Here is an 11719-nt window from a genome sequence, read left to right as displayed (position 1 = left end):
GTCCTAGACTAACTGAACTTAGTCGCATCTTTCGTATTTATTTCTAGTGTAGGAAACCCAGGTTCTTTTAGTGTGTGTTCCCCTTTCTGCCAGTACTTGTAAGAGTATTTTATTTTTTTGAACAGTTCCTCCTCGTCTTCTCTTTTTCTGCAAGAGGGGACGGAGAGGGGGGGATCACCAATTTAATGAAGCACCCTTGCTCTGGATGTGTTGTGTCTTGCAGCACTGCTTCTGACCTAGGGCAGTGGGTGAGATGCAGGGATGACCCATCATCTAGGAGGAGCCAAGATAAGAGGGAGTGAGGGCGGTGAATGGGAGTGGAGTATGTGGGAATGGAATGGGTGGGAGTAGATTTTATTCCTTTGTTTTTTTGGCTACCTCCCTTGTAAGGGGGAAAAAGCTGTTGGTATATGTATGTATATATATATATATATTTTGGCTACCTCCCTTGTAAGGGGGAAAAAGCCTTTGGTATATGTATGTAATATTTCTTTCCATGAGGAACTATGAGGAGAGGAAAACAACTGGGTGATGAGTAGGTACATACATCCCTCGGCTGGCTACTTCCCTTATAAGGGGAAGATGCTTTTGATATATTGTTAGAAACATTTTCTTCATATCCAAGTGTATGGTGACGCTCTGATTGATCCACAGGTACAGAAGAAAAGGGCGTCAGAATCCGCATTGCCCAGAATGCTCCCTCCCACGTATCACCTCAGACGGACAGCAAGACGCTGATGGAAGCCGGAGCAGCAGAGGTATCCTTATAAATATGTGCCCTGTGTATTTACCTATATGTGTCTTACGAGAAGGGGAGCTACGCTCATGGTGTCCCGTCGCTGTATCTCGCAGTGTCTAAATCGCTCTTGACCTCTTCACTCCGGGGCACATCGCACGTCTGGCAGCATTAGCTGCCCGACGTGCGATGTAGCATCATAATAATCGCATTATAAAAAATAAAGTCAGTGCTCAATCGTTCGTTCTCTTTCACCCGTGTATTTTGATAACCATAGAAAATATGATGAAGCCAGTTTAGAGAGAATGAAGGTTACGTAGGTACGACTACAATAAATATAATCAAGATGGCGACGTCGGCATCATCGAGTACCCACTTGCTCCTCATGCTGCCTACGTAGGCGTCACCGTATGGAAGTGGTTAAATTTGTGTATGGTTTTTGCACACACTATTGTTTCGTCCAGTTTGTTCCATACATCCACCACTCTGTGTGTGTGTGTGTGTGTGTGTGTGTGTGTGTGTGTGTTTGTTTGTTTACCTTGTCATTGCTCCAGATACGGCCACCACACACAGCACAGAGCACCTCATTCTGCAATGCCCCAGACTAACACTCCCTAGACAACATTACATTTTTTTCCCCATTGGCAACTTATGGGCCTATCTAGTGGCTGTTGCTGGTTACTTGGGAGCTGTGGGTCCACTTCAAGAGAAACATGGGGCAACAGACTGACCGACTAGTATATGGGATTTGAACACACATTCACACACATTCACACACATACAAACACACACACAATTACTTGTTCATTTATTTTATTTTATACATTTGTTTAATGGTGGACTGGCTGGTGAGGTTGTTTAATGTTTGTTTAAAAGAGGGTAGAGTGCCAGAGGACTGGAGGAGTGCATGTATAGTTCCACTTTACAAAGGAAAAGTGATTGTGCCTTGGTATATGTATGTATGTATGTTTTTTGGGTACCTTCCTTGTAAGGGGGAAATAGCCATTGGTATATATGTATTTATTTATTTATTTTTTATTATTGGCTTGGAAGGCTCTTGATAGAGTAGATAGGAGGGATTGGGTAGTTTCACTTACACGTGAGTTAGTAGGACTACAGTTGTTAACACTGTAATGCCTTTCAGTTGAATAGTAGCCCCTCATGTTAGGGGGAGAGAGAGTGAGAGAGAGGGGGGGAGGGAGAGAGAGAGAGGGGGAGGGAGAGAGAGAGAGGGGGAGGGAGAGTGAGAGAGAGGGGGGGAGGGAGAGTGAGAGAGAGAGGGTGGGGAGGGAGAGAGAGAGAGAATGAGAATGGGAGAGAGAGAGAGAATGAAAGAGACAGGGGAGGGAGAAAGAGAGAGAGGGGGAGAGGAAGGGAGAGAAAGAGAGAAGGGGAGGGAGAGAGAGAGAGAGGGTACCATAGGAAGGAGCAAACGTAGCCGCATGATATAAAACTGGCCATTGTTACATACCTAATTATGTTTGTCAACAAAATGAATTGAGGAATTATACAAAATGCATAATAGTAGTTGGTGGTTTTATGTCCCTGGCAGAGCAGGTTAGGACGTCATTACTTGCGGCGAAGGTTGAGGGGATGGCAGTTTGAACCCTGCCACCAGTGAAATTGAACCAAGGGCATGGATTATTAAATTCCATGATTCAAAGTCCTCTGTGAGGGGCACCATCCTAGCCTTCTGACAAGGGGGAGTTTGTGAAATTAAACCATATCACATTATTATCTGTCGTCATCAGTTTATGTAACAAAGACATTGGCCAGTTTTACCCCATGTGTGACGTTAAACCATATCATTATCTATGATAAGAATAAAACCCTGCTTGCACCGCACTGAAGTGAGTTTAATTCGACCTATCTATAATATTTCTGTGACTGGTTAGGGTTAATATGTGTTTATGCGTTTCAGGTGCGAAGCCTCGACTTTGACCGCTTGATGGGTGCCGGCGTTCTCCACACAAAGATGTGGGTCGTAGACAAGAAACATATTTACATTGGGAGTGCTAATATGGACTGGCGATCTCTCACTCAGGTATGGAGAATTTAAGCGGCAACTTTTTTGACTGCCCCACCCCCCTTGATAAGGGGGTGGCCCTAATATTTCCCTTTTTCACTAAGGTAATGCATGAAAAAATAATTTTGACGCAACTGAAAGGGATTTCTCCCCTTTTTCTGCATGAGGGGACGGAGGGGGAGGGGTTGCCGATTTAATGAAGCGTCCTTGCTGTGTCATGCGACACTGCTTCTGACCCGGGGCAGTGGGTGAGATGCAGGGATGACCTGTCATTCAGGAGGAGCCAAGATAAGAGGGTGGAGGGGAGGGGAGTGTGATAGGGATGAAATGGGTGGGAGTGGTTTTTATACCTTTGTTTTTTGGCTACCTCCCTTATCTAAGGGAAAAAGCCTTTGGTATTTGCATGTATGAAAATCGAGATGATAATAGTTACTGTTGGGTCAGAAAATGGAGTGTATTTGTAGAATTATTTTAATAGACTAAGGATTTAACTTCAGTGTGTTTCTTTGATCAACAGGTTAAGGAAGTAGGAGTGCTGATTGAAAATTGTTCGTGTCTTGCTAAGGATATGCAGAAACTCTTTGATGTAAGTGATTTTATTTTATTGAGTAATTTTGTTTGTTTTAATTTATTGATTCATTTTATTCTATAAAAGGGAGGGACGGGGGTGAGGAATAGACATTTGGGAATGAATGCTAAGAGGAGACTATATGAAGGAGTGATAGTGCCAACAGCACTGTATGGGGCAGAAACATGGAACATAAAAGAGGAAGAGAGAAGGAGTTTGAATGTGTTTGAGATGAGGTGTCTGAGAAGTATGATGGGGGTTACTAGACTGGATAGAGTGAGGAATGAGGAGGTGAGGAGGAGAACAGGGGTGGAAAGGGAGTTGGGAGATGGGGTTGATGAAAGAGTATTAGGATGGTTTGGACACATGGAAAGAATGAGTGAAGAAAGACTAGTAAAAGAGGTATGGAAGGCAGATGTGGAGGGAGTGAACATGAAGGGACGTCCTAGGATGAGGTGGATGGATGGGGTGAAGGGGGCTTTGGGGAAGAGGGGAATGTCTGTTGAGGAAGGATGGGAGAGGACAGAAGACAGGGGTGAATGGAGAATGGTTGTATATGGATGATGTTGTGATGCATGAGGTGGGTGAGGTAGTATGTGTGAGCAAATTTTGACACAGCCCGAAGGGATTTCTCCCCGTCTTCTCCTTTTATGCACGGGGGGATGGAGGGGGGGGCTCGCCGATTTAATGAAGCGGCCTTGCTGTGGATGTGCTGTGTCTTGCACCAGTGCTTCTGACCCAGGGCAGTGGACAAGGTGCAGGGATGACCCGTCATCCAGGAGGTGCAAAGATGAGGAGGGTGGAGGGTGTGTGGAGTGTATTCAGGGATGGAATGGGTGGGAATGATTTTATGCCATTTTGTAAGAGGCCGGTAGATAGAGGTAGACATTTAAGGTAGATCGGAGTAGATCGAGGGGGTAGAAGGGCTGGAAGGAAATTTTATAGTCCTATTATTAGGATGTTATGATACAACAGCCGACAAGGATAGCTGAGTCAGACTCGCGCCTTGTATATGTAACATAATGCGGAGTGTCGCATGGTGGTTGCATTATTGTTTTGACTGTTGTAATTGTAAGCGGACAAGCCATTTTTTGTTACAACATAATGCTAACATTGTGATATCGTTTAGAAGAGTATAACAGCCTCTCTAATTGGAGAAAAAGGTGGAGGAGGAGAAAAATCATTGGTGCAGAAAGGAAAAGTCACGCCCTTAAGGTGTGGCACTTGTTTGAGAAGTAAAAGACTATTGGATGAATGAAAAACGGATGTCAGAACAAAGGTGGCTTGACGTAATGTAGAGAGGTCCTGGTGGGATTTTCGAGGTGTACTGATTGAGACCAACAAGCATCAGAAAAACTACACCTATTTTATTCACCCCTCAAGATTACCAGGCAAAGGGCCTTAAGAACTACTTTGGAACAAAGAGAATAGAAATGCTCTGAGGAGACGATGGGGGTGACACTATTTCCTTTTTGGCTACCTCCCTTGTATGGAGAAAAAGCCTTGGTATATGCATGTATTTATTTTTCATTTATTTTTTTATTTTTTTATATATAGATTTCAATTTTTTTCAGGTATACTGGATGCTAGGGAAAGAAGGAGCATCAATTCCAAGTTATTGGCCATCGAACTTATCTACATCTTATAATATTGAAAACCAGATGTCCTTTAGCTTTGATGACCAGAACGTTCAGTCTTATCTCTCAGTAAGTAGCTATGAGTATTATTTTATTTATTTATTTATTTTTTATTTATTTATTTTTTTATTCTATTTTGTTATTATTATTTATTTATTTTATTTTATTTTCTATTTTTTATTTTTAGAAAAGGCACAGGACACACAAACACTGAATATTATTTTTGCTAATTATTCAGTTTAATGACCCAACCAAACTTCCACTCAGAGTAGGTTAGGATGGTGGCTTTTTATAAGGGATTTTTTGAAGTGGATTTTTTTGTAGCACGGTTGTGTTGCGAATTCACCTACCGCAGCATAGACTCAAATTTTCTCTACTTCCAACTTCTCATCCATGTAGCAACACAAAACTGCTTGGCCAATGAGTCATCCATTTTTGGAAATAGTTGTTATAATGATGATGATATGGTTTAACATCACAAACTCCCCCCTATCAGAAGGCTAGGATGGTGCCCCTCACAGAGGACTTTGTAGCATGGAATTTAATAAACCATGCCCTTGGTTCAACTTCACCGGTGGCAGGGTTCGAACCACTATCCCCTTGACCTTTGCCGCAAGTAACGATGCTCTAATCCGCTCAGCTAACTAGCTTCCAAGTAGTTGTGAAAAATTAATATTAGTTTATTTTTGGAGAGACTGGGATGAACCGTCATCCCAGAGGAGCTAAGAGGAGAGGGAGGGAGGGAGGGGTGGTGGATGGGAGTGGAATGGGTGGGAGCGGGTATCTGCCTCTTGAATTGGCTACCTTCCTTATATGGGGAAAAAAACCTTGATATATAGATGTACATATGTATACCAAGGGCTTTTTCCCCCTTACAAGGGAGGTAGCCAAAGTCAAATGCATAAATCCACTCCCACCCATTTCATCTCTACATACTCCACTCCCATTCACCACCCCTCCCTCCCTCCCTCTTATCTTGGCTCCTCCTGGATGATGGGCCATCCTTATATCTCGCCCATTATCCTGGGTCAGAAGCAATGTAGCTACAAAGCTACACAGATCTATATAGATGTAGATAGATTATTTGTGGGGAGTGTGATGACCAAGCAGTCTTGGGTGCTGGCATTCGGAGGCAAAAAATTAGATGAATGATGATTCGAAATCCCAGTAATGCCAATGCTCGGCAGCAGTAAGAGCATACATTTATAGATGCCGGAGCTTCGGCATAGTATCAGTGTTGTGCCACCTCACTGAGCGAGTAATGTTTGAAAAAGTATTTTAAACCGTATACGGTATACTTGAATTGAATCGCCAGTGCACATATACATATATACATGGAGTGAGTAACATCCAAAAAAGCATTTTAAAATGTGTACGGTATACTTGAAGTGAATCGCCGGTGGCGTGTCATATTATACCCAAATAATTTCCAACCGTCACCTCAGGGGCTCCAGTAGCTCAGTCGGTAAATCATTGGCCTGGTGTCAAGTGAGGTCTTGGTTCAAGCCCCGAGGCGACTGTCAGAAAATATTATATATGGTATACATTATAGAATTTCTTTACAGAGTTCTCCGCCTCCCTTTTGCCCCAGTGGAAGGAGCAACGACGTTGACGCTATAGTTGATGTTATCAACAAGTCCAAAAAGTTTGTTTACATTGCCGTCATGGACTATTTCCCACGCCTTCTCTATAGCAAAGAAGCAAAGTAAGTTTTATCATGTTCACTTTAAACACACTATCGGAGAAATATCAGAAGTACAGGAAATCCGATAGTGGGTCTAAAGTGTACATTTACAAATGTGTTATAACAATACAGTTTCTCAAGTTTTATAATATTCTATAGTATCTTTGTCTCTCTTGTGCTTTCTTAGAGAGTAAAATTATTTTCAATTATCATTGTTTTCTGCTGCTTTTGGTCTTGCATAGTAGGTCTTTGAACATCTGTGTACGGTAAGGGTCACCTATAATTGTTATAAGTGCTGCTATGTACTTTATTCTGCTATAGAAAATCCTTGTTTCCATCAATGATAAATTTAATGATTGTTACTTGGGAGGGAGTGGATGAGAGTGGAGATGTGGGGATGGAATGGGTGGGAATGGAAATTATGCCTTTGTTTTTTTGGCTAGCTCCTTTATAAGGGGGAAAAGCCTTTGGTATATGTATATACTTTATCTTTTCTGCATAAGGGGACGGGGAGGGGGTCACCAATTAAATGAAGCGGCCTTGCTATGGATGGACTGTCTTGCTGCATTGTTTGTGACTCAGGGCAGTGGCCAAGATGCAGCCAAGATGAGCCAAGAAAAGAGGGAGTGAGAGGTGATGTATGGGAGTGAAGTATGTGGGGATGAAGTGGGTGGGAGTGAATTTATTCCTTTGAATTTGGCTACCTCCCTTGTAAGGAGGAAAGTGCCCTTGGTATATGTATGTGCCATCAGTGGTGAATTTAACAAGTGTTATGTTATCTTTTAAAGCACAAACTTCAGATCACATGAAGAATCGTCACCCCAGAATTCGACAGGGTGATGATTCTTCATGTGGGCTATCCTAGGGTGACAATTCTTCATGTGAGCCATCCTGGGTTTATGATTCTTCAATTGTATAAGTTGATGACAATAATCATAACCTTCATTCAACCTAATCTTTATTCCACTGTTGATATTTGGCATATGGGGTGACAGTTCTTCAGGTGGGATCTCATGGGGGTGACGATTCATGTGGGCATTCTGGGGTGACAATTCTTCATGGGACCTCAAATTTAATTTCATCGGATCTGATTCCTCAGGTTTTGGCCGGTTATCGACAATGCCTTGAGAGCAGCAGCAATAGAACGAAAAGTCCACGTTCGGCTATTGGCCTCCCACTGGAACCACACAAGATCAGACATGAAGTTCTTCATGAAATCACTTCAGGACTTGACAGGTTCTTTGCCAAGATTGACGATTGAAACGGTAAATATCTTAACCAGGAATGTCTCTTGCTTGTGATTCATGTACTGTATTTTGATGATGATATGGTCATACACTCTTTCCTCCTATCGGGAGGCTAGAACAGTGCCCCTCGGCAGAATTATTATTAATGGTATTTTTCTTCGCAGAGACTTTTTGTCGTTCCCGCGTACAACGAGGAGCAGGCTGAGATTCCCTTTGCAAGAGTCAACCACAACAAATATATGGTTACAGACAACACAGCATATATCGGTAATTATCTCAGGAGGCAGTGTAACGTGTCTTAATTTCATGTATTTAAGGCTAAACTTTAATTTCTTGGGTGGATAAATATGTACAGTGATCCCTCCCACATCCTCTCTATCTATATATCATAGGATTTTTTCCCCCATATAGGGGAGGTAGCCAAAGTCAAAAGCATAAATCCACTCCCACCCATTCCATCTCCACATACTCCACTTCCAATTCCACTCCCCACCCCTCCCTCCTTCCTCCTTTCGTTGGCTCCTCCTGGATGACAGGTCATCCCTGCATCTCGCCCACTGCCCACAGTCAGAAGCAGTGTTCTAAGAACATAAGAATAAAGGAGACTGCAAGAGACCATAAGGCCTACACTAGGCAGCTCCATATCCATCACCACCTGTCATCCCCATCCATAAAGTTGTCTAACCGTTTCTTAAAACAATTGATAGTTTCAGCACTCGCTACATGGTTACTAAGTCTATTACATTCGTTGACCACCCTATTAGTAAACCAATTCATGCCTATTTCCTTCTTAAATCTAAATTTGTCCAGTTTAAAACCATTACTGCAAGTCCTGCCCTGTTGTTTTAATATGATGACCTTGTTTGCATCACCCTTGTTAAAGCCTTTGATCCACTTGAACACCTCTATTAGATCACCCCGCACTCTGCGTCTTTCCAGAGTGTAAGTTAAGGTGCCTGAGCCTCTCCTTGTAAGGCAAATTTCTGAGTCCATGTATCATTGTTGTCATTCTTCTCTGTACTGATTCTAGTGAATCTGTGTCGTAAGTCACAGCAGATCCACAGCAAGGCCGCTTCATTTAATTGGCGACCCCCCTCTCCATCCCCTCATATATCCGAGTACACCTGAAATACGAACACTTAATGGCCTAGTTACTGGAGTCTAGATTTGGAAGGAATTTCCATATATCCATGGACATGGAATACATAAAACTGTGTCAAAGGATTAATTGCATGTTACGTGTTTTTCAGGCACTTCTAATTGGAGTGGGGACTACTTCATCAACACTGCTGGCATCGGGTTAATAGTGAACGAAACTTTAACGTATTATGGACGAACGAACAGCACTGCATCATCCCTCCGTGCCCAACTTCAGTCCTTATTTGAGCGGGACTGGAACAGCGAGCACGCTAAACCCATCGAGTTCTTTCTAGATTCCCTGCAAAGGTGATTTGTCTGTGTAGAGTTGTCTCAAAACTTGTGATCATTGAGTGTTTATGGTAATGAATTTGTGAAAAACTGTAGAACTTTGTAATTTTTTGTGTATATTGTTGGCTGTGAATAATTAATGTTCAATGTCATGGGTCCCTTGAAAGTGGAATTTTATTGTTTCTGAAGATATTCGGGTAGTAAACTTTGCTTTGAAGATGGTCAAAAAGCGTTATCACAAGTTTGAGATGACAGAAGAAGAAAAAAGAAAAGAAAATATATATTTTGCAAACCCGTACCGGTGGATAAAAGTGCTTTAGTGAGAAGTCATTAGTAATGATGTCATTTAGGGAGAGTTTGTGTAAATTTTTTTTTTCATAATCACAATAGATATAGCAGTGGTGACAGACAAATGTATGGTTGCAGTAGAAGTGTTCGTTGAATGATAGAAAAAAAAAAAATTATAGCAACCAGGAAATAGTAAAAGAAAAATGAAGAAAGGATACTGATAATAAAACCAATGCATATTTAATTTATACAAAAGAAGTCATCCAAAATCTTAGTAAACGAAAGCTACACCAAAACTGAATATTCTGTAATCTACTCGTCATTCGGATTTTTTGCTAAAGATCATATTAGTGTCTTAGTGATACAGGAGTATTTTTTAAGTGTTTACCACTTCAACACTGTACAAATAATTTACCCAGTGTATTGTACTTTCTTATGCCTTTACTGCCAAGATGAGAGGGAGGGTGGACGGGAGTGGAATATATGAGGGATGGAATGGGTGGGAGTGATTTCTATCCCTTTTTCTTTTTGGCTATCCCCTGTGTAAGGGGGAAAAAGCATTTGGTATGTATGTATGTATCATACTTTTGTTGATGTAAAAATAAAGTAACTGTGGGTGTGATTGTAAAATATTAGCTAATAGAAATTTCGGTTTATCATTGCAGTGGTTACTGCTAGGAATATAACTTGGGAAATCTTCCCAGAATGAAGAGGATATAATTAGAAAATGATGGAGGTATGTTAAAGTCAGATTGTTTTTCAGGTATGCACTGTGTAGTAGCAGTTGTTAAGTACACACAAAAATAGTTTAAGATTTTTAGGAAAAAATTCAAGGTAGTTTGAAGTAGTTTCATTTTTAGGAATAGTATAGAATGTTAGACACAACCATTATGGTAAAGGTATGGGACAACCCTCCCATTTTGAAGGGATTAAAGACTACCTGAATAGAATTAGACAAAAACGGTAGATAAGTGACCTGACTTGTATATTTCTACTCTCGTTTAATGAAATCTGGTGTTTGTAGAGTAAATGATTAGATTTTACTTGCCTACTGTAGTTTTTAGGTTACTTCATTATTACGGAGGTTGACGAGAAAATGGGTATCGTTACCTCCCGCACGACTTGCAGACATGTATCGAAGAGACTGTTCCGCTGGATAGCAGTGGACATTTAATATTTTGCCTTTTTGTAACGTGATTGAACTGCGGCCTTCAGTAGACAAGTGTTCATGTGTCTGAAGTGTTCTTAATTGTTCATGTATCGAATGTAAGATCAAATGAAGTTGTATGTTGATGTGTAGCTCCCTAGGAAGATATGGTAAATCCTGCTCCGCAGACCTACAGTCCAGCACCTAGGTTTTATTTCCTGTGCATATTTTGATAAAAATTAGAAAGTCGATAGTATGGGGCCTGCATAAAGTTCGGGTATATAACAGTACTTAGATCAGCCATGTTAACGCTCCAGAATTTGGGGCTTGTGGGTGTGGGCTTCTGACAGCTTGGGAGAAGGTATGAATCGGGAGCTATTTCAGTGCTCCCTAGTTCTGAAAAGTTATGTGAGGATGATGACGATGATATGGTTTAACCCCTTCGATACGATGACGCCTACGTAGGCGTCATGAGGAGCAAGTGGGTACGTGAGGATGTCGATGTCGGCATCTTGATTATATTTATTGTAGTTGTACCTGCGTAACCCCCATACTCTGTAAACTGACTTCATCGTATTTTCTGTGGTTATCAAAATTCACAGGTGAAAGAGAGAATGAGCAATACAGCGGTGACTTAATTTTTTATAGTGCAAGTATTATGACGCAACATTGCACGTCTGGCAGCTAATGCTGCCCGCGAGATTTTGGCTTGGAGTGAAGGGGTTGATGTCACACTCCCCGTTATCAGGAGGCTAGGACAATGCCCCTTACAGAGGACTTTGTACATAAATATACCAAAGGCTTTTTCCCCCCCTACAAGATAGGAGGGAGGGTGGAGGGGAGTGGAGTGTGATGGGGGATGGAATGGGTGGGAATGGTTTTTATGCCTTTTTTTTTTTTTTTTTTTTTTTTTTTTTTTTTTTTTTTTTTTTTTTTTTTTTTTTTTTTTTTTTTTTTT

General features: G+C 41.4%; 1 protein-coding gene across 2 annotated transcripts in view; it reads left to right on the top strand.

Annotated features, from left to right (window-relative positions):
* Positions 1-10961, top strand: part of LOC143033323 (5'-3' exonuclease PLD3-like) — a 37813-nt gene extending 26852 nt beyond the window's left edge. For both annotated transcript variants that reach the window (XM_076198628.1, XM_076198627.1), the window contains exons 5-12: positions 655-758; positions 2658-2780; positions 3280-3348; positions 4905-5036; positions 6533-6672; positions 7751-7916; positions 8063-8165; positions 9149-10961. In XM_076198628.1, the coding sequence (XP_076054743.1) occupies positions 655-758; positions 2658-2780; positions 3280-3348; positions 4905-5036; positions 6533-6672; positions 7751-7916; positions 8063-8165; positions 9149-9348 (1037 nt within the window). In that variant the 3' untranslated portion in view covers positions 9349-10961. The remainder of the gene's footprint in view (positions 1-654; positions 759-2657; positions 2781-3279; positions 3349-4904; positions 5037-6532; positions 6673-7750; positions 7917-8062; positions 8166-9148) is intronic.
* Positions 10962-11719: the final 758 nt, after the last annotated feature.

The sequence above is a fragment of the Oratosquilla oratoria genome, chromosome 15 (genome assembly GCF_046742065.1).
Source record: "Oratosquilla oratoria isolate Oo_2021 chromosome 15, ASM4674206v1, whole genome shotgun sequence".
NCBI classification, from domain to species: Eukaryota; Metazoa; Arthropoda; class Malacostraca; order Stomatopoda; family Squillidae; genus Oratosquilla; species Oratosquilla oratoria.
The sequence above is the reverse complement of the archived record's forward strand: the minus strand, read 5'-3'. Positions and strand labels throughout refer to the sequence as shown.